General features: G+C 42.0%; 1 protein-coding gene across 1 annotated transcript in view; it reads right to left on the bottom strand.

Moving 5' to 3' along the window:
- Positions 1-1,128: 1,128 nt before the first annotated feature.
- Positions 1,129-23,872, bottom strand: part of KLF13 (Kruppel like factor 13) — a 50,728-nt gene continuing 27,984 nt past the window's right edge. The window contains exon 2 of the mRNA XM_034784360.1: positions 1,129-6,699. Coding sequence (XP_034640251.1) covers positions 6,407-6,699 — 293 coding nt within the window. The 3' untranslated portion in view covers positions 1,129-6,406. The remainder of the gene's footprint in view (positions 6,700-23,872) is intronic.

The following is a 23,872-nucleotide window of genomic DNA, read 5'->3' on the forward strand; positions in this document are numbered from 1 at the left end:
TTTTCAGTGGCTTCCAACTTTCCCAAGAAATGACCTTTAGAAGGGAACTTGGGTTTTTTTCATCCTACTTGCAAGTTTGAAGAAAATCTATTCATGTACCCCTGCATTATTCAAACATATGGGGGAAATGGATGCCCTTGACTGTCCAATGCTGCATATGCAACACATTTCACAATCATTACATTCCCTTTCAGCATTAATGTGTGCTTTTCTGTTTTCTCTATAGTTGGTGATAGTTAATTTCTGAAACTATATTTTTTAAAATGTGTATTTCAAGGCTTCTGCATTGTAGAAGAACTTTCAAGTTAATGGACTATAGGAAATGTCTGTGCACTCACTTATTTGATTTACACGAGCTCGACTTGGGAAAGCTTTTCTTTCCCCCAAGGCCAAGCCACTGAAAGATGGTAGTAGACAGGGAATTGAAGAGCTCTTGAATGTATCAAGCCTTAAAATTTGAATTTTAACCACTCTCATTGAAGCTATTGATCACCACTTACCCTTCATGGACTGATCATGCTCAGTAAAACCGCTGAAGCCAGCTGCCCTCACTCTGCTGCCCCTCCCCCCACTATCAGCAGGCAGGGATCAAAACAACAAAACTGAAGCCAATGGGATTATTGGGAGCATAAATCTTCAGTAAGGACTTCTGGATTTGACTCGGTAATCATAAAATCCCAGTAAAAGGCAAAACAGAGCATATATATGTATCAATCTCATGCATAGAGTTTGTGTTGATATTAAATTTACTCAGTTTTACAGTAATACTATGTTTAGTTTCATCAGATCTATGACATTCAAAACCCTGTAAATGAAATCAGTATCTCAAAGCAAATCTCTGTTTCCACTAAGGTGGGTTTTCTTTGTTCTTGTTTTGTTCAGATGTATAATGAACCTTCCATTGTTTTTTGTCCAACTGAAAAGTAATTATTTCAGTTTAGTAGAAAAAATTCCTAGCAGCTGCATAAATGCCTTTACTCTAATGCCCAAGGAAAGGAAAATGACATAAATAACAAATATTTTTTAATTATAAATTTTATTTTAAAATGTAAATGTCATTAACCATGCATACAAGTTAAGATGGTATTTTACAACTGGGGTTTTTTTATTTTTATTAATTTTTATTAATTTTTTTTTTTTTTTTTTGCTTAGGACACTGTTACAATATATACTCTATGCGGTACAAAATACATAAAAAGTTACAGCAGGGCAAGAATAGATCAGCATATAACTGTACAACTGTAATACTTCAATGTAGTGATTTAGAAAGGTAAAAAGTGATCCAGGAAAGCATTGAAATGCTGTTGATAAAACTGTCCAGGTAAAAATGATGTGTGTAACATCAAATTTCACCAAAAGTGAAAAATATGTCTATAAAACGTGTGTCCGCGCATGAACATGTGCACGTATACACACACACAATGTACATACACAACTAACTATAGTTGTAACTAAAGATGGGTCTAAACCCCAAAGTTCAGATGGAGATTCAAATTCTCCCAAAGTCCCAAGATGTTTGTTTCTATGATTTTGGGTCTGACTCATCACTAGTTGTAACAAAATGGATATCTATCATTGCTCTGTCGACATTCCCTCAAATATTGTTTCTTGCACTGTATATTTTTTATTCTTTTGGGGGTAAACAAGCACTATTTAGTTACGTTCTCTTCCACCTGCTGGCTATATACTCATCCCCAACGCTTAAAAATATATAAACCCATTATACTGCTCACTGTCATAGTCTACACATGAGCATCTATACGCACAAACATGGGGCACATGGGAGTAACGAGCACCAGAAAGTCAGTTTGTGGGCATCAGTTGGTGACATTAGCAATGCAAGTGGCTATGAGAAGGCAAGCTTTAAATATAAAGAGTCTTATTTTCCTTATTCTTTGTTCATAAAGCATGTCTCAAAACATAACACAATTCACGCAGTACAAAACTTAGAACTCACATCAGATACTCTGACTGGACAAAGCCAGGTGTGAAATCGAATGAGGACTTCATGAGCTCTCACATGGCCATTTCCTCTACCTGATTCTATACTGGCTATATAAAACATACAAAAAGCATTGAACTTCTTGATACAAGGTAATGAGGCTTTAAAGCTGTACAGAAGCTTGCAGGACTAGAATTTATTGCAAGTAATAATGCGGTAAAGAAGGTAGGGTACATAAAGAAAACACGTCATCTTACACAGAAATTAGGTGTTCCTATCAGACATAGGCTTTTGTTGTTTTGTTATAAATATATACCTTTACCATTACCCAATGTAAACAAAGAAATGCTATAAAAGCAAGGAGCCAACTAATTCGCAGACTTTTAAGGATGTGGGGGCACCTCATATGACACAGCCCGGCTGCCTAGAGCTTGGATTCTTTTCCAGGAAGCAGGACAGGAAACTGAAGTTTTATGGCCATTAATGCACTTTGGGTTTTGCACAGAGGAAAGTTAAGCTATGTCCAATGGATCATACTGCAATTTTCTGGTAACTAGAATAAATTTGTATATATAAAAGTATCTGAGTGGAAACCCATGGAGGGAACAAACTATTGTCCTCAAATCGTGCTGGTTCCAGCTCAACAACAAAATTAACTCTTTAATGTTGATAAAACATAAAGCAGAGTTTATAGCAAACTGTGTGTAGTTTATAGTCAATCAGACTTCAGTTTATTTTAATGGACGTGTAATGGAGAAGAACAGCAATCCTTACAATTTCCAAGAAAACTAAAATGATCATTTTCAATGTTGTAGGCTCTTCATACATCACGACACTTCAGTTTAACTAGAGCAAAAGGAGCTAGGACCTGGGCTGAGGACAACTATAAACAAATCCTAAGGATTTTATTGTTTGCTGCTAGCCATATCAGCTGAGTGCTTGGGTCGAAGGAGATAAGCACTTGACATGAAGGAGTAGGGCAGTGTACCTAGCCAAAGCAGTGTATCCTGACTTTGCAGTTTGGGTGTAGTAATGGGAGACTAGTTTTTAAGTCAGAATGTTGGATAAAACAATAAAAGGTTTGGCGTTTGGGGTCTGTGTGGATAAGCATCCAGATTTCAAATGCTTTATCTGAACAGTTTAGGCTACTTGATTCTGCAAAAACTGAGGAATGAGAACGGAATCTTATGATATTGCTGCCACTTCTGCTTCTGGACAAATGCTGGAGAAACAAAACTGTGTCTTTAGCTAAGAGAATCTTGAGAGAAGTGCTGTTCCGATTTAGTTCTAAAACAACCAATGGATTGGATTGTGGGGAAGGGATTCTTCATTGTGTCTCTGAATCAATTTACTGATCCATTAACAGATGCACTAGTGTGGGTCGCTATTAAACTGGCATTAACAAGAACCTAAATGTTCATAATATTTATGGCCACTAATGTAGAAAGCATTTAATGTAAGTTTTGAAACTTTAGCCAGGATCTTAACGCATGACAGATCTGAATATTAACTACAAAATTTTATCTCTGAGGTGGAAGAAATTCAAAAGTTTTGAAGGTTTGACAGAGATACTGCCCCAGTTTAAGAATAAAATTGGTCTCGTGGCTTTTCTCATGAGATTATTTGGTTGAGTTGGGAATTCCATTGAGAACAGCTTGCATTCAATATTTTTGCTTCCATCTAACTTTACAGAATGAATCCAAATATTTTTGGGAGCAGGCAGATAAAAGCTACAGTTTGTTGTTTGGGTGAAAGATTTATTGAGAACGGTTTTACTATCCTCTTCCAGTGCTGCTAGAGTAGCAGGGACAAACTTTTGCTGTAGCTAGACTGAGACTGTCAAAGTATTTTGCTTATAAACTAATCCATATCTTTACCTGAGTTACATTAATTCATAGTATATCTATAAACTTGAATTTTGCCTTCAGAGATAGGTCAAGAACCTGTTTTAAATCAATGTCACCATGTATTATAATGGGTGGAATTGAATTGTATTCTGCAACAGAACTAAGAAGAAAATAATGCTTTCTTTGGAGGTGATAAAGCATACCCGATTGAAGCCATAACATATAAAGGCCATCACTTTTTTGATGAGTACTTTGTAATCATCCTTTGTTTTCAGTTTTGTTTCCTGTATCATTATCCCTATAGTAAGATTTATTCATGATGAGAGAAATATTTTTACACTTAATGAACTGTTTTAAGAGTGTGTGCACTAGGCACAACTGACCTGTACAATTCTCTAAGCTAGTTGTCTTTTTTGTCCCTTTACTAACTACAGCACAAAAGCACTCTTATGAGCTGAAAAAGCAATTGGAAAGTGAATTCCTGCTACCTGAATTGTATTAAAATGTTAACGTTGTGTATTTTATCAGAAGAGATTACAACAGTTGTAACTAGGGAGGTAAATGAACATGGCTTTTCCTAAACCAACAGTGTTCAGGCAACTCATCACACAAGTTAAACAATAATCGGACTTCTATCAAAAGGCTTTTTCCATCCATCATATGAAACCAGAATGTCCATCCTTATGTGATTTTACAATTCAACAGAAAAAACTGTTTTTGTAAAGGTGAAGTTTGAAACAAATATACACAAAAATACTGAAATATCTGCACTTTAACCTGTGTTTAAGTAGTTACCAATCATACAACTGAAAGAGCGCTTGGAATTATCAACAATGTAAATGGTATGCAAGTATCTATGAAACTACTTACAAATCTATAATGTAATAGCCTCTCGCAGTTAATATACAGTACAAAATTTTTAAAAAAACCTAGTAAAATTGGATCAATGCAAAGCAGCAAGTAAGATATGGATCAAGACTCCTTTGGAATGTGGAGGCATTCACTTTATATCAAACAGCAGGTTTGGTGTATTGAGTTTCTTTTCACTGTGCTACACTTGACTGCATTTATTCTTTACAGTAATGTGAAAAAAATCCAAAACCAAAAGCACCTGAATTTTTAATATGCACCATCTGAACCAGCCAATCCAAATAAAGTATATTTTCTGACAATGAGGTCTCTGTGACATCACAATATTCTGGTCCTTTGCTATATTCTATACCATTTGTAAAGCACAGATATATATATGATAAAGTGGTCTACTATTAAAAATTAATAGAAAAATCACAACTCCCCTTTTTAATATACAATGTCTCATAGGTGAAGGGGATATTGCTTTATAGAATTCTGCACTACAGCTGAAAGAGAAGCCTGAAGTATTTTTTGAGTTAAAACACCATTTTTGTAACACTTTTTAAAAAATGCATGTTTTTTGTTTCCTTTTTATCGGTGACCACAGTTATGATACAACAGTGTACAGAAACTTTGTCTTAAGCAATTTCTTTGTGTTAGCATCCAGCTGTACAGTAGGTAAGTACCTTGATAAAAGTTTTGATGGGCATTGGTTCAGCTACAAGGTTTTCTCCGTTCTTTTTTTTTTTTTTTTTTTAAGGGGGGGGGGGGGGAGTTGTTCAAGTCAATGTGGTTTGCTTTAATATTTCGTTGGTCCCATATTCGATAGGCAGTGCAGAAAGAGCTTATAACTCAGAGAGATAGAAGACAAAATGCCTCCAAAATTCCATACCACTTTGCTGGAAAAGCTGTTACCCAGTGTCAATGTGTTTCCTTGTGTTTAGATTCTTTGATTAAGGCATCTCGTTTAGAAATCTTTCTTGGAAGTTAATCTAGCTTTAAAAAGAAAAGTTTATCCAACTCGGACAGGAAGCCTTTTGCAACAGGAAGTTGGTTTTTGGAGCATCTGCGGTGAGAAATGAAAGGATTGCTTGCTCTCAAAAGCAAAGGGCAGCTGCATGAAAAAGTGGGCCCCCCCCAAAGGTAGATGTAACTGAAATCAAACAATAAAAGAGCCTGGCACTAACTTCCAGTACTAGTTTGTTTGTTTTTTCTCCACGTGTGTGAAAAAAATGAACAAAATGTTTCTGAGTGCAAATATATTTACCGAGTAAGGTTGTGGCAAAGGTATGTCTTCATTGTACTTATTGTGTAATATAAATAGCCATCCCTGAGAAAGGAGAAGGGGGTGGGGGAGAAAGCCCAACACAACTGAATTGTAACTGTATATATGCTTGTGTTGTGCAATCCGATCTCTCAAAACTGCTCGGACACCTGAGGTGAATTATAGATGGGTTTTTTAAGGTTTTATGGTTTTTTTATATATAAACAACAATCAAGAGCATCTGTGTATGGCTGTAAAACATATGAAATATTGAGGCAGCAGGAGCCACTAAGTGGAACATTAAGATCCGTCTGTCCGTGAGGTTAGACCAGCCACCTGTTTGGTGAGGTGAAGAGTTCTTGTTTTGAAGTTGCAGTGAGAGGCAGCTACTTACCGAAAAAACAAAACAAAATAAGCAACAGTTTTAAAACTGTGTGCAACACAAATTCAACTCCACAATAAGTGTCAGAGGCAAAGTGCTGACATCCAGTGCAGGTAGGTTTATGGGGAGCTGGCGGGGCTGATGGTGGGGCTTGATGCATCCGAACGGCTATAGTCACTGACAGACCCCGTTCTGGAGCTGCTGCCGCTCCGCCTCTTGAGCATGCTGGGGTGGAAGTTGGCATGGCGACGGGCATGCTTCGTCAGGTGGTCGCTGCGCATGAAACGTTTCTCGCAGAGAGGGCAGCCGAACTTCTTCTCTCCAGTGTGAGTGCGGTAGTGCCGGGCCAGTTCGTCAGAGCGGGCAAATTTCTTGTTGCATTCTTGCCAGCTGCATTCAAAAGGCCTCTCTCCTGCGAAAAGAATGACATGGTCTTTGTAATTACAAGGGCCAGCAATGCAAGCACAATGTTTCTCGCATTTTCTGTAGGAAAGAGGAAAAATGTGGGAGGTGGGGATGGAGTGGATGTCATTCCTTCCAGAGGGAGGCAGATAAAAGGTCTATTTGTTGTAGAGGAGGCTGTTGTTGTATTCCAAGTTATTGGGAGTTCCATATAACGAGTAACTCTAGGGAATGGTTTGATCTTTGGAGGTACGGAGCACCTGCCACTCTCAGTGAAGGCAAGGACAGCCGTGGGAGCTCAGTGCCCTGAAAATCTGGCCCACCCTATGTAACTATGGACTTTATTGATCCTATCTGCACTGCCTGTGCATCTGTGGAGCACTCTCTGTACCCCCAAAGTGATATATCATCATCCACTTGGCTCACTGTAAAACCTGAGAAGATTTCACAAGGTCAGTTTCTGTGGCATACATAGATTATACAAAGAAGCAGTGTTGTCCAGTAGATAGGGCACTGGGCTGGGAATCAGAAGACCTGAGATACAGTCCCAGATCTACCTCTGGCCTGCTGCATGGCCTTGGGCAAGTTACATTGTCTCTCTGGGCCTCAGTTTCCCCATTTGTAAAATGGGGATAATGGTACATACCCTCCTCTGTAAAGTCCTTTGATATCTATGCATAAAAGTCCTATCTGTTACATGTAACACACTTCTATAACCCCCACTTCTGTAGTAGCTGAGTGGCTCATAAAATTCATTAAAAATATAACAGGTATATTTTATTAATCTGTATCTTCTAATTTTCTTGTGATAACCAACTTTATAAAAACTTCCTAGTTATACTAACTTATGCTTCCTAAAATTGTGGATAAGTGTATAGTGCTATCTGTAATGCTTAGAGGACTGCAACTATTCTGTGCCAACAACAGAAGTAAAAATATTGCATAGAATAAACCAAATAGAAAAAATGGCTTTTTCTGAATATGGGCCTCCCAACTAGACCATATAGGTATCTTTGATTCAGCCAAATTTCTGGGCCTAATATACAAGCTGTTGGCTGGCTGAGGCTCCTTTACTTGGGATGCCTAGTGTGAGTATGTCTAACACGAGCTGGTAATTATACCCCTAGTTCCCAGTGTAGACATACCCTTAAAGAGACATGCAGTCTTGATGTACTGCATCTTTGATATTGCTGGGGCAAGCAGCACTGATAACAGGCCAGATAAAAGTACTGATAAATGCCTCCTCATGGGATTTTAAGAGGCATCTCTGATTAGCGAGAATAGGATTATGTCTCCCATGCACAGGAAACGACGATTGTATTCTTGCTAATCAGGATGCATGCTTCATCTTCTGCAGACGGAGCTGAGAACTTGTTTCCATAATGGGTGAGGGCAAAGGTGAGCTGAAATCATGGGGGTGCCTCCATGCAGCAGGAGATACCAAATGCTTCAGCATTTAAATGATAAACAAAGCACATACTCCATAAACAACAAGGAGCCTGGTGGCACCTTAAAGACTAACAGATTTATTTGGGCATAAGCTTTCGTGGGTAAAAACCTCATTTCTTCAGGTGCATCTGAAGAATTTACCCACGAAAGCTTATGCCCAAATAAATCTGTTAGTCTTTAAGGTGCCACCAAAGTCCTTGTTGTTTTTGTTGATACAGACTAATATGGCTACCCCCTGATACTTGATACACATACTCCATGTTTCATGACCACCAGGTCTATGTTGTCTGGTAAGCGTATAAGTTTTTCACCTTCTCAATTACATCAAGCTCACGTTTGTTCCTGTGACAGTATCTCTGGATTTTTAATCAACTCAGACTACAAAAAGAGGTGGTACATGCTAGGGGCCCCCCAATTTTTTTTTCACATAGTACTGAGCTGGGGAGATTTAGTATTGCTAGCAACCCCTGTGGGATCATGCCCACTGCAGCTCCGGATCCCAGCCCCTCGCCTGCTGAGTCTGCGACATGCTCATCCCCCACTGGGTTGCAGAGCTGAGGCCGGCTCCTTTCTTCAGGCATTGTGACCTGGAGCACAGGATCGCAGTGCCACTGAGGTTTGGCTCATCCGCCCCTCCGTTGATGGAGACAGAGGAGCAGATTGGCAGTGAGTGAGTGGTGTTGCGATCTAGCACACAGGGCTCACAGTACCACTCATGTTTGGCTGGCCCCCCTCTGGACAGGCTGAACCTGAGTGGAACTGTGATGCCCAGGTGCCAGGTCCCAATACTATTCTGGGGACCCTCTCCAACAAGGGACTTGGGGGGAACTGCCTCTTTTTCCACCAACACTGTCACCCTCTGGCAACCCTGCTAGCAACGATACATACCATGTATAATGTGCATAAGGCTGTAGGCGCCACTGGTGCAGACACTGTGAAATGCTAATAAAGCAAGATGTTCAAGAACAGAAAAGTCTGAAACTCGGCCCTTAACATTAGTGGTTATGTTAAAAGGAGCACCCAGCCAGCACATTCATGTAGCTATGATGGCTGTGGAAGCAGAGAAAGAACTGTCATGCATTGCATCCCCTTCCTGTCAGTTCTTTCTCTGCTTCCACATGGCTAACAAAGCTTAGAAGATATTCAATCCCCAAACACACAACCTCTTTCTAATCCTCCTCTCCATATATCACAAGACTAGCTAGCTCTGCTGTATGACCCAGTTTCAGCAAATCCACAGGCAACATTATGATATCTGAGCATCACTTTATTTTCCATTTTGGGAGTGGGGAAGGAATCTTCTAGGAACCCCTCATTTTTCTCTTCATTCCACAACTCAAGGGCCCTGTGTGAGATTGACCCATGTTAGCTGATGAGTGCTAGATGCAAAGGCCATAAAAACCCCACTCCTTGGATTGGGCAAAAGTAGTACATTTCAGTGATGAAAGGTATGTATTATTCCTTCCCTCCCTCTCCCCACCACCATGCTCCTAGAAGCATGTTTTCCCAGCCACTGCCACATTGGGGAGCAACGGACACATTCATTTTCTGTTTAATTCTTGCATGACCCTGTGAAATATTCTAAGTTGTCTCCTGTCTAATTTTTCTTTTTGCTTTCCCTCTGAATACACTGTACATGTTTTACTATGATAGATACGCTTTAACATTTCCATTAGCTCTGCCTTTCGTGTGTGTGTAAGGGGAAGGGCATGTTTTCTGTTTCAGTATTGCTCATGCTGGGCCTGGAGGAAGCTTCTGATCTCTTTATCGCCCAGACTAGTTTTCTTAGTGTGTGTTTTCATAGCAACCAGAATCAGCAAATGCTGTTGGCAGGGAAGACTTTCTCCATTCAATGGCTGCTTTTAGATAGAGAAGGGAACTGTTAATTTGGAATACTTCTCTTCTTTTGTTAGCCTGACCATGAAGAAAAAACAAAATGGTATCTCACATATTGGTCAACTAGCTCACGATCAGCTGCTATTTTCTATGTCCAGTGTTTAGTACCGTGCAGCAGGCACAATGCCTCTAGCAGCCCTGGAATGCTAGCATAGCTGCTCCTTCACATTTGGAAAGGATGCTGTGTTCACTCTTTGTTCCCTTCCTCCCCACCTTCCTTCAGCCAGCTGTGTTGACCAGCCCGGAGTCCCTCAGGGTAGAAGAGACCCCAGGTCCTGGAGCTCAGAAGTGGAATAGTACCTGGCCCATTGTGCACTCATAGAGAGCCAGTCATTATGGGCCAGAATGTGACATCTGTCCACATGGCCAGCCTGAGCTAATAGAGGGGCAAGGCAATAATTATAGTGAGGATGATGGGCATTAGAGCAATAAAAACGGTGAAGCTTGAAAATTCCCAAGAGTATAGGAGAGGATCTTCCTCCCCCAACCGCTGTACTCTTCCTTTCCATGCTCTCTTTTTCCCCCTCTTTCCAGTTCAACCTTCCTCGCCCTCATTTCAGTCTTCCCTAGTCATGTCAAAGGTTGACTAATTTTCTTTCTGTGGTTGCCCCAAAGTTTCTTGGCCTGGTGGAGTCACCTTTCCCAACCATGACGGGCAGACAGGGTTGCTTCTAGGGGTTGTTAGTTTTCTAAAATGCTTCCCAACTCTGGGATAAGTCCTCCTTAAAGAAAAACTGCACAGTGAAGGAGCCCTAGATGCCTAATGTAAAGAAACCAAACTCATTACTCTTTATAAAAATCAGCATGAGGGCAGGAGCAAAGCTGCCTTTGGGTATTAATTAAGGTGAGTCCTAGCTGCAGTATTTCCTCCAAAACCACATATGGAAATTCTCAGGCTGCCATCAGTCTCCTCCTCTCTTACACAAAAGAGAAGTGGTTTTCTGTGCAGGTAGGTTATATAAGTGGCCTTTTACTGGCAGTAAAGCAATCAACAGAACTGGAGATTATATGACTTGATTGCTTAATTGTATCAGGGAACATGCAGCCACAGTACATTTTTCTTGCATAAGCATTACCCCATGGACACGGTGTTCTCTCCAAACAGCTTTCAGTATTAAAGTAGCTTTCTCCTTTGTGTTCTGTGAAGCAAATCCTGCAGCCCCAGCTCACGCAACACTGAAGCTAATGAGAGTTTTGCCTTAGTCACAAACTGCAGGATTTGGCCCTAAGGTTAGTGTAGAAATATTGCATGGTGACTGAAAACTAGTGTAACAAGTGAAGAATGTGTATATATTCTTCAAACTGTACCATGGCTACCTGAGAATCCCTTTGCTAACAGGGCTAGCAGATCTTGCCACACACAAAAAAGAAGTCAATCCCGAAAGATGAACTGCAAAGGTTTTAAAAAAAAAAAAACTTGTATGCAGGCTCCTCAGAGAGGAAATAGGTGCCTGGCTATCTTACAAGGTACAGAATATTCAACCACAATTTAAATAAGTTGGATCCCAGAGATCCTAATAAATCTGAACTGCAACCTCTCTTGTTCCTCTGACAGAGCACATAACATCATCCAGCTTGTGTCTGGAGTTACAGCATTAAAGTATAGGATAGATGGAAAAATAACACATTGGAGAGCTAAATTCAACTGATCTTAATTCAAAATTACACAAGCAGGAACATTCTCACTTCTTCCTGAACTCCAAACAGGCCAAAGGGAAAAACTGTGCTAAGCCCTTGTGTGCCCTGTTGTGTTCTGGAAATCTGAAACACCCACTGTGTAAATGTGAGGTGCGGTGCTGGGTGTTATCTTGCTACAGATAGTGTGAGAAACTTGTCTCTGCTTCTGAAAAGGATTTAGACGCAAGTAGGGTCAGTTTTAACAGGGGTTCATGTAAATTGTGTCTGAAACCACCCTTGTATGATGATTTCATTTGATAAATCTGTTATCTGTAATTACGCATGCTACACATCATCATGGGAGATGAGAAATACAGAAGTGGGCCAGATGTTGGCTTCTATTAAGTCTGATTTGTGCCACTCTGTAGTACATAGCTGACTTTAAACCTGGTCTATGTCCAGCTGAGGATTCTCTCTTGCGTGCCACTATCCTTTGTAGTCCTTAGTGAAGGGAGTATGAACAGATTCAGGCTGTGCTCCTAAATTGCTGGAATAGCGCTTAGGAGGTCATTGCAGTCAGTGTAACTCAGAGCGACTTGGAGGCTGTTCTAAGTTGTGCCAGGGCCCAGCTGGCCCCCAGTTCAGGGGACAGGGGGGTACAAAACCACACCTGCCCCACTTCTCAAGTCCTTCATGGAGCGCTGCTCAGGCAGTCCCAAGTATCTAGTCCTAGTGGGCAAGTGTTTAAGGTTTGGCTAAAAGCCACTATTTGTACACTAGGGGTTACGGCTTTGAATGTGCAGCTGACACATTTACCCTTTCCTGAGAAGGCCAAGAGGAAATGGCAAAGCTATTTTGCTCTCAGTAACTTTCATCTGTTTAATTTTTGTTGCTAAAATAGTCAAAAATCCTTTAAAAAGAGATGATTAATGAAGAAAGATGGTGGTGTGAATAATGCATCCTTTGATCAACTTTCTAATGCTCCTGATGTTCACTGCCACATCCCCCTCTCTCAGTATCTAACAGCCTCACTCTTTCTGCCTTATCCCTGCTCCTCAGAAAGACTCTTGATTTGTTCCCCTGTGACCTGCCACAAGCTGAGGAGTTGAGAAGGGCCAACTTGCATCATGTCATTAGCCATCTGCAGATGGTTACAGCACAACTGAGCTGCTTGCAGCCTGATTCCATGTGGATTGTTAGCTATATGCAGTGGAGTGATATCTTATTTGGCAAGGTGCCACATGATAGGCATGGTGGAGGATGGTCTCTAAGGTGCACGTGTGCTCAGAGAAGCTGCTTTAAGTTTCACCAACTTAGCTGGACAGTTGCTTCTTCAAGTGCCCAGAATCTGCACAGAGGCTAGAAAAGAGACCAGTGAGTTTGTTCAAGCTTAAAAAAGAAAAAAAAAACTACAACTAACTGAGCTGCCAGGACAGACTCTGACATGTGGGACATTTTCAGTTTTATAGGACACATGGTCAAAGATTTGGCAATCAGAACTGCCCCATTAAAAATGGAACAGCTGTCCACCCTAAGGCTTAGAGCATTATTAAATCTAAACCTAATTACATGGAGGTTCACATGCTTATAACTTAATATCTTGACTTAGCTTATGACAGCTTCTACTGGTCATGTTTGCTGCTCAGAACACACACAGCAAGTGTGTGCTCTCCAAAGAAGTTCTATTTATCCTTGATTCCCTGAGACATCTCAGCTGGAGGCTTGGTGACCACAAAGCCAGAAATTTTGGTTCCAAAGTGAACTGGTAATCTGGTCATTTAGTTCATGGAAGGGAATTGCATGTTGTCATCAAAACAGAGCTAGAAACCTGAACATGCCAACTAGCACCATCCTTGTATTAAAAATGTAGAAATTCATAATTTAGTGTTCGGGTTTTTTTGTTTTGTTTTGCAACAGGCTGAGTGGTTGCTGAGGACAGGAGGCAGAGGATCAGTAGAGAAGCAGCCGAAGTGTCCCTCCTCCAAAAGAGGAAATGCTACTCTAGGAAAGAACATTAGACCAATGCAGTCTAGTTTATTGGGTTTGCACTCTGAGTGAACAAACTAATAGACTATTTTTAAAAATAGTCTTCAAATAACACTGGCATGCACTTGGGAACATTTCCATTGCCGCTTCATGCCTGTTTGCATAAAGGCACTTCAAGCTGGTTGAGAAATGAAACCCGTAACCTCCTCAAGGCTACAGAGGTTTTAAAATGTAGCTTTGATGATATATAATGGTGCTTTCTTTGCAGAGAATCTAAAGGGAAAAAATAAACTCCCAAATTTCCATATTCCTGTAAGTGGAAACTCATGCATTTCTAAGTTCCAAAATTTATTTTTTCCCTTAGCATTTTCACTTTCTTTGGTTTTCATAATAATTTTGTCAAAACCCAAGATGTATGGGTTGGAGATTCTAAGCACACACCAACCCAACTGAGATATACCCACCAAATACCAGGCCTACCAAGATGTTGACAGGGTTACTTTGATCTACAGCTTTCCCTATGCAAGAGCAACTAGTCGAACTGGAACTGAGCAAGAACTGCAACCAGGACCGGCTCCAGGCACCAACCGAGCAAGCTCGTGCGTGGGGTGGCAGATTGTACGAGGCAGCATTCGGCCCAATCCTAGGGCGGCACGGACGCTTTTTTGTTTGTTTGTTTTGTTCTGCTCTGGCCTGTAGGGGGCGGCGGAGCGGAGGAGGGGAGCGCCCTGCAGCAAGCCCCACAGGGCAGCCCACGTCCTGCCCTCCCAGCAGGCAGCGTGGCGGTTGGGGCCACGTGGCAGCGCCCCGCTGAAGCCCTGGCCGCACATTTCTCTCTCTCCCCTCCACCCCCTCCCCCTCTATCCCGTTAGCCGGGGCACCAGTGCAGGGAGTCCCTCTGCACCCTGGCTCCGGCTTTGCCGTTTTTTGCCGCCCCCTTTTTTTTTTTTTTTTTTTTTTTTTGTTTGGGGCGGCAAAAAAGCCAGACCACCAACAATCTTCAATTAGTTTCTTGACCTTTTAAATAACTGTGCTTTTGCTGCACTTATAACCATTCTCTGTTTGCTGTGCATGAATGTTCATGCCATCAATTTAGACCGGGATGAATGTTTCTCTAAAAGAGATTTTTCAAAGTTGCAAAACTTCAGCTTTATTTTACTGTGTGTGAGGGTCAGTGCTGAAAGTGTTTCTGTACTTATTCAATGTGGGAGCAGAAATTATATGAGCAACTACCACCGCTCAAATAGTGAATGATGAACACACACTCAGTTACTATGATGATGATAGCCATAAAAAGCAACGAAACATAATTAGTGCAAAATTCCTACTCTATCCCTAAAATTGCAGTCAGTTCCCCCCAAGCGCAAAAGTAAGTAATGACCTTTCCATTTGGTACAGTCCAATGTTGCTTTAAAATGTTAAGACATGACTTGACCGGAGTGGAAGCCCATTCCACCCAAACACTAAATTATGAATTTCTACATTTTTAATACAGTACATCCTCTTAGTGAAATACCTCCTCACATTTCCACATATATTCTCTCTTCATTAAAATCCAGCCCTTCTAATACAAGTCTGTCCAATGATCTCAGGCGGATCCTGAATCTTATCTCTGTAACAGTGTGATGGGGTGACCAGCCCTTTGAGGACCCCTGCTGGAGGCCTCACAGTCTTACCATACCCTGTCCCAGAAAAAGAGCAGCGAAGGTGGGTCCTCCAGGCCTTCCTAGAGAGGCTGCAGGGAAGCAGCCAATCAGAGCGCATCAGGCTCACATAAAAGGCGCTGAACAGGTCAGTTTCTGGTAGGGACCAGAGGAACAAGAAATGGGGTGCCTTGCTGGAGTGCTAGGGCAAATCAGAAGAGGGTTCTGGTGACACTGACATTCTGTGAGGAAGAATTTCAGCCCTGAGGTAAGGGTAAAGAGGAAGGGGTTCTGTGGGAAGAGGCCCAGGGAATAGCAGTAGCAGCAACAACTACTACTATTACAGGAAACAGGAGGTGGTTGCTATTTATAGGGTTCCTGGATTGGACCCAGAGTAGTGGGTGGTCCTGGGTCCCCCCCTGCTGGCAGGGTGGCCTAAGCCTTGAGAAGGGGATAAGGGTTGTTTAGAGGCCCAAGTGAAGGGCAGGACTTAGTCTCCAGGCAGGAAGCCCTGTGGGGCACTGCTCTATACCAGAGCAGATGTGGATTTAAAGCTAGCCCAGAAAGGGCTGAGAAGTGAGCCCAAAGACAGGGCTAAAGATACCAAGAAGGGCAAAGTGATAGGTCCTGTTGGACTTTTGTTACCCTGGAAGAGGTTCATAGAATAAAATCATAGAATGTCAGGGTTGGAAGGAACCTCAGGAGGTCATCTAGTCCAACCCCTTACTCAAAGCAGGACCAATCCCCAACTAAATCATCCCAGCCAGGGCTTTGTCAAGCCTGACCTTAAAAACCTCTAAGGAAGGAAATTCCACCACCTCCCTAGGTAACCCATTCCAGTGCTTTACCACCCTCCTAGTGAAAAAGTTTTTCCTAATATCCAACCTAAACCTCCCCCACTGCAACTTGAGACCATTACTCCTTGTTCTGTCATCTGGTACCACTGAGAACAGTCCATCCTCTTTGGACCCCCCCCTTTCAGGTAGTTGAAAGCAGCTCTCAAATCCCCCCTCATTCTTCTCTTCTGCAGACCAAACAATCCCAGTTTCCCTCAGCCTCCCCTCATAAGTCATGTGCTCCAGCCCCCTAATCATTTTTGTCGCCCTCTGCTGGGCTCTTTCCGATTTTTCCACATCCTTCTTGTAGTGTGGGGCCCAAATCTGTACACAGTACTCCAGATGAGGCCTCACCAATGCCAAATAGATGGGAATGATCACGTCCCTCGATCTGCTGGCCATGCTCCTACTTATACAGCCCAAAATGCTGTTAGCCTTCTTGGCAACAAGGGCACATTGTTGACTCATATCCAGCTTCTTGTCCACTGTAGATGTGAGTGGCCCTTGTCACAAATAGCCCTTAGCTACTTTAGAACAGTGTACTTTAATCAAGCCATCTCTTTGTTATTTTAAGGCTAAATAATCCCATCTTCATTAAGCATTCCCTTCAGAGGTACTCTCCATTACTGGTCATCTTTGTTGCCTACACTATACACTAAGTTGGAGAGTGTATCATTCTTTAAGTGCGGAGGCCAAAACTGGACACATTATTCAAAATATGTATAACAAGAGCCCTATAAAGTGGTGGGTTAATTTCTTTGGATTTAAAAATATACCACTTTTAATACAAGCCAGCATTTTATTACCCTGCATACTAACCTAAGAATCTTAATGTTGGATTTATCACCACACCCAAATCCTTTTCCTTTCAGCATATTAACAACCATTTGAGCTCTGCTTAGCCTACGTATTATTTCTGCCTAAGTGCATCTCTTTGTACTTAAATACATCACATTTCATGTTCCACCTTCAAATTCAGTAACCTAATTCCAAGCCATTTCATACTAGGAAACAGTAAGTGGCTGAAAGGTAAGGTAGGGCAACTGAAAAAACTATCCCAAGACAAAGCTGCCTGGAAAATTTAAGGGTTGAAGGATGAGATTTCTTAGTTAAAATTTCCATTTTTCTCCTCTTCCCCCCCCTATGATTTCAGATAAGAGTGAAATAAAAACCCAGTTAAGTTGCCAGTACTGTCATTTCAAACAGTGACTGCAGAATGTTCTATTTTCACAGACCATGCTGCAGGCTGAGTATTTGTTTTCTGGGCATTTCTTAATTGTGGTAACTTATTAACATTCTTAATTTCTTGGCAGCTTTTCCTGAGTAAAGCTGGAAGCTTGACATCTGAGGTTTGTTAAATTGGCAATTACCATTCTAGATGTCAAATGTCTAACAAAAGCACAACTTCACCTGTGATTTCAACAAATGCTTCGCCTCTGTTCCTAATGCTTACTTGAATGGCTGGTTCAATTGACTGTTTTTCATCAAATTGTGACAATACTATAGAAAGTTTGAAGAATTATTACTGTTTTTACTTCCTTTTAGACTTTTTAGTTTATAACAATGAAGGATTCCAGAAACCAACTATCAGGGGCAGGGTTAACAAAAGGTCTGCAAACTCCCCTTAGCAGCCTTCATAAGAGCTGGTACTGTATATAGAAATCAAATGTGCTTTATTAGGCACATGATGAGAAAGTAACTGAGGGGCTGCCCTCCATCGTTGCAGTAGGCCTTAAAGAGTCTTACATGAGTTCCTTTCAATGTTCAGCTACGAGAAGTAAATTGTCTAGTGTGATGCAAAGCTACTTATGTTCCTATGTAGGTTCAGTCTTCCTGAGCCATTCTGAGAAATAGTGATAGAGTGATGCAGCAGTTTACAACAGTTCTGCTTTCAAAAGAATGAAGTTAATTAGAAATCATACAGGACCACATAGTTCAGATCTGCTAGTCATCTGCTTAAAATGATATTCAAACTAGCAGCTGAATGAGAATCCTACACCTAACAGTGATTTTTTTCTCTTGCCCCTTTGAAATGGGGACTTGCTGCAAACTTAGTCTATTCAGACACTAACTTTCTTGTATGTACTCTTGTGGAATTTTTGCTTATACTGTACCATTGCAGGTGCAAAGCTGAGTATTTGTGCCTCTAATTATTTGATTGCAGGTACAAAGCACATAGGTTTGCAAGTACTCAGATTTGCACCCACAGTTTACTTCAGCAGGTGCAAAAATGCAAGTGTAAGTTGTGTGGGTGCAAACTGGATGTGCAAAACAGTCTTTGAGCTGCACAACTCCATCAATGTTCATGTAGCCGAGGACATGAGTCTCATACTGCATGTCCTATTCTCGCCTTGACAATAGTAAGTAACTTTGCACATCTACAGAGATTGTTTTTACCCCTAGGATTTGTGTACTTTACAAAGGTCAATAAATCTTCACAAAGCATTCCTGTGAAGTTCTTTACAATCCCAGAGCCTTTAAATTCCATCCTGCTCTACAAAGTGAATTCCACTGGGGAAAAACACCAGGCTCCTGTAAATAAAACTCTCTTCCTGAAGAATAGGTGAAATGTTAAGGCTCCAGGCCTATATCCCATTCTTCAGCATGGTTGTTAGGGGCCACCTTTTCAGAGGTGTCAAGTACCCTCACCTCCAATTATCTGTAGCATCTCTAAAATCAGGCCTTATTCTATGTCTTTGGGAAAGTCACATAAATCAGTGGCATAGCTAGAAATTAGACCCAACAGACTTGACTCCCAGTCACTGCCTTACCTCCTAGATACACTTTCTCCCCTTCCAACAATAACATCTGCCTGCTTTATTAGTGTGTTTCTCTCTCCCATACACACTGATTCTCTGTCATGTGAGGGAAGTCTGTGTCAGGTTGTGTGTTTACTGAATATGACGTTATTACCTGCCATGATTTGTGTCTAGACTCCTATCAGCAAGGCAGGTGGCAGGATGATGAGTGATACAGAGAAGGCTTACATCAACCACATGCCACTTTCAGCTGTTCCTGCACAAAATGCTAACAGTTCAGAAGCAGAGAGGCTGCAGGGGACAAAAATATCAAGACACAAGAGCTTCTGAGAAAGCTAAACTTCTGGACAGTCCTGCCTGTAGAAAAAGCTATGTGGGGGGACAGGGGCAGAAGAGTAAATGGGGGCAAAATAGGGTGACCAGACAGCAAGTGTGAAAAATTGGGATGGGGGTGGGGGATAATAGGAGCTATTAAGAAAAAAACCCAAAAATCGGGACTGTCCCTATAAAATCGGGCCATCTGGTCACCCTAGGGCAAAATAAAACAGAACTTCATTTTCTGAGGGCTGTTAGGAAATTGTCAGTTAGGCTTCCATACATTACCCAAGTGCATTCACTACTTCCAGCTGCATTTTTGTCCTTTGAAGAGAAATTCTTCAGGCCATTAGTCCTTAGCACTGTATAAACTAGTGCTTTTCCCATTGACATTTTGGACAACAAGTAAAAGTAAAGCTGAGTATTTTTGTTAAATGTATAATGTTGTCCAGCACACAGTTTTCTTTAAAATAAAACTTGCATAACTCCCTGTTAGAGCCTCTAGTCCCTATTGGCATGCAAATAAATGATAATACAGTCTAAGAGCCTGATTCTGCAAAGGAGTTATAAAACTTCAGGGCATCAGCCGCTTAGGACAGAGTTCAGGAAAGAAACTTCCTGACACACCCCCAGCACTTCACACTAGTCATGTGCATCACTCAGAGTTTCCCCTTCCTCCAGAATAGGCTTAGACCACTTCCAGGGGCAAAACACCAAATATGGTGTCCCACTGATCTGATCTGGTACAGCAAAGCCTATGTGGCAATCACAGTAATCCAACTGCTACGCCAACAGCATTAAGTAAAATCTCCAAACCAAACATATTCTAAATATCTTCACCTGACTCTTATGGATTAATGATTCAACACTATTTCACACACAATTACAGAGCAGCAATTGTCTCGTCTCTCTAGCCACATGTACTTTACAATCTCTCCATTGATCTTCACTAGAGGTCATCCAAACATTGATGTATCCTGGTTGGTGGTTTTGAAACTTGACTCTTTTCAGTAAGTTGAAAATTAATAAAAAGATGATCTAGAATCTTTATGGGGATTAATTTGTTTCAGATGCTTACCAGAGCTAGATATTGAAAGGCTGGTGCTGCTATAGCTACAAGTTTCTGTTTGTTTGTTTTTTGTTGTTGTGAACTTGTACCATGAAGCATCATGCCTGCCATCTCAAAACTTTAATCAGGTAAGGAGAGTGTGTACACACATGGTGTTTTTGTCTTATCGTTTTCCTATCCCTTGTGGATGAACACTTTTCACAAAGCGATTACTCTGTTTCTGGCCTATCAGTCCTCATCCTCAAAGGAAATCTGCACAACGCTTTCAAAAGATGAGACTGGGAGCTTAAATTCATAACTCTGCTAGACACTATCAATCATGGACTGAACAGAGACACTGGATTTATGGCTTATTACAACAATCTGTAAGCCACTAACCCCCTCTTTTTGTCCTATGACTGCAGAGGTGTTAACAACAGGCTACTCTATCTTGAATGGTCCCTTAGAATATGTGGTAGCTCCTTATGCTAAACAATCTTGAATTTAGATGTGATGCTTGAAGTATCTTTCCCAGGCCCGAAGAAGAGCTTTGTCTCTTGCACCAACAGCAGTTGGTCCAATAAAAGATATTACCACACCCGCCTTGTATCGCAAAACTAAAGCTTTTACCATCAATGCTAGTCAATTCCTAAAGAAGAGTTTGCTTTGTCTTCCTTCCTCACACCCCACCCTCTGTCATGCCTCTTCCTTCCTCTTTTGAACCTGTCACTACAAAAAGCAAGTTCATCAGGGCGAGGCAGGATACTGTAAAGCAGTGACAAGAGCAGCACATAGATAGTGCCTGTATTTATTTAGTGAGCCTTTGTGTGTGTGATGTGTGTGTATCCAGATTTGTATGGAAAATGCAATCGGATCCAAAATTTGCAGCGTGAATATACACAAGGCTTTAGTCTCTGGGAAAAGTAATCTTCTGAGGCCTAGGGCAAGAAGGAAATGAGGAATGATATGGGTGTGTTTGTGGCGAGAAGTAAGGTCTGAAGCAGTGTAATAAATATTTGGACAACCAAATAAGTCTTTGATAAGCACTAGCCCTACTAAAAAGGGAAGAGAGGCAGCTGAATGCTCCTTAGCTAGGATACCCTGAATACAGTATGGTTAAAGGATTGAACCAAAGCTGCTCTTGTTGTAATTATTCAGAAAAATTACCCCCCTGCCACATGTCCACCATTTAGGTAAGGAGGGAGTGTACATCTGGCAGCTCAATTTGATGCACTAGTAAAACCTATTGGAGTAGAAAAACCAGCAGAATAACCATGCTGAAAGAAAGGAGGGGAGGGACTGAGAGGAGGAGAAAGAAGAGAAATGTCTTGAATGTGCCAAACAATCCATTGCAAAGTGTTTCGCTTTATTGTTTTGAGAATCTTTCATATTCTTCTAAGTAAGAGCCATGGGGCCTATCTTTAGCAGAATTCTCATTAATGCCAATGAGAGTTGTGTATTGAGAGTATTACATGCCCAACATCCTCCCCAGCTCAGAGGTCCCTATTACATGGCTGCCCTACATGGCAGTGAGAAGGTGATCAGCTACCTCTAGGAATATTTTTTTTCCCCTCCTGAAGTGTTGATTATATAATGTACCCAACTGAGTGCTGAGATTCTATGGAAACCAGGGATTCTGATATGCACACAATGGCTGGTATTCTATTCTTTCTCTTCTAGCTTCCTTGTTCTTCTACATAATCCGTTGCAAATTGAAAGGTATTGCTATCATATCCTGATAGGTACATAAACCAGCTGTCAAACAACATCTTACATGTCAGCATGCCTTATTCTACTTTTTTTGTCTCATCTAACACCCATGCACATATAACACAACACTCTATATGAAAGGATTTAACAGTCATTTTTACTCCTGCTGGACATTCTCATTCACTAGCAAAACTGGAGTTTTCTAGGTAGAACAAATGCTATCAAAGAGCCCCAGCTCATGCAAATAGAGGTGTGGCTGTTTTGGAACCTAGTGAATGCAAGTATGAATGACGGTAGTGAGAGCATACCCTGCACCTTCTCTAACGATCAGGACCAGTGCAAGGATATTTTGCACCCTAGGCAAAACTTCCACCTTGCGCACCTCCTCCCCCACCCCTCCCCACAGAGCATCACTTATTATAAACTTTCAAAAATGAATACTGCATAATGTGGCATTGTTCATTAGAATTAATACAAGGGGGTCAGAGGAGATGATCACAATGGTCCCTTCTGGCCCGGGGGACCCTATGAGCAAGGAGGAGGCTGAGAATGCCCCCCAGTTCACAGGGTCTCTAAACGTTCCCAGGTTCTGAGAACTTCGCCCTCCGGGGGGAACCCAGGGGCAAGAAAGGCAGAGCCGGGCTCTCCCAGGGAGCAGGTGAGGATCTCCCTGGGGATCAGGGCCGGCTCCCCACTTTGGCACAGTGCCACCAGGGGGGGTCGGTGTTTGGAAGCAGCACCTGCGCCAGCCCTTTCCCTTCCGTCGCGCTGCGGGGTTTAGTTTCACTTTCTCTCACCCTAGGTGCAGCACATTGGAGGGCGAAGCTCACCTGGGCTCAGAACCATGTCCTGCTTCCCCCAAGGGCTCCGTCCCTCGGCCACGCTGGTCGCCGCGCCCGGACGGCTGTCTCCTTGCTCCACCACAGGCTCCCACTGACCGTCCTGCGCTTGCGCCCCTCGCTGCGGCAGCAGGTTTGTTATGGAGGCCTCACTGCCTGCCCCGCTCAGCTGACTCTCATGATGCCGGACACTGCTTTTTGGTGCCCCCAAATCTTGGCACCCTAGGCGGCCGCCTAGTTTGCCTACTGGTCACACCGGCCCTGCTAATGATGTATACGGGATCTGTTCTGGTCTGCACTTCTGTATAGGCCATGAATATATTGTGCTCCCTTGTTGAGCCAATGAGCCTTTGACCTAAGGACTATATCTTTATTATAATAGCAGTCTTTAGCCCTTTTGCTTCTGGAATTGGTCCGTGAATTATGCTGCTGTTTTACTGGGCACCAACAATGTGCTCAGCACTTTACAAAACATAGAAGACATGGTCCCGGTCCCAAGGAGTTTATATTCTAAAACAATACAATCTAACAGAAAACCCTGTATCGTGCTATTTGATGGGTTTCATCTCAGCATTATGTTCCCATGATTACCAAGCATGTAATTTCTACTTAGTAATTATGGGAATTCCCACCAGTTCTTGATCTATTTGGAGCACCAATTCCCTTCCCTATTCCATGGGCCACAAAGCCCCTCGCACAGGAGAAAATAGAGCAGTGGAAACTCCACGGCCTTAAAACAACAGAATTTTCCACTTGACTTTCTCTCTTATAGCTTATTCCAAGGAGAGGAATCAATATCTAACACTTTGACTTTTGCACTTATAGTCAAGATAATTAAATTGCTTTGTGCTAAGCTGGGAAAGTGCTAAATCCAGACTGTGTGTTTGGAGGAGAGGGGTGTCATCCAGCTTTCCATCATCTTCCAAAGGACATTGAAATATCAGACTCTGGGGTTTTGGAGAGGTCCCCATCAATTAGGGTTACCATATTTCAGCAAGCAAAAAAGAAGACAGGAGGAGCCCCGCCCTAGCCCCAGCCCTGCCCCTCCCACTTCCCACCCCCCCAGAACCCCCAACCCTCCCCCC

Source organism: Trachemys scripta, chromosome 10 (genome assembly GCF_013100865.1).
Source record: "Trachemys scripta elegans isolate TJP31775 chromosome 10, CAS_Tse_1.0, whole genome shotgun sequence".
Classification (NCBI taxonomy): domain Eukaryota; kingdom Metazoa; phylum Chordata; order Testudines; family Emydidae; genus Trachemys; species Trachemys scripta.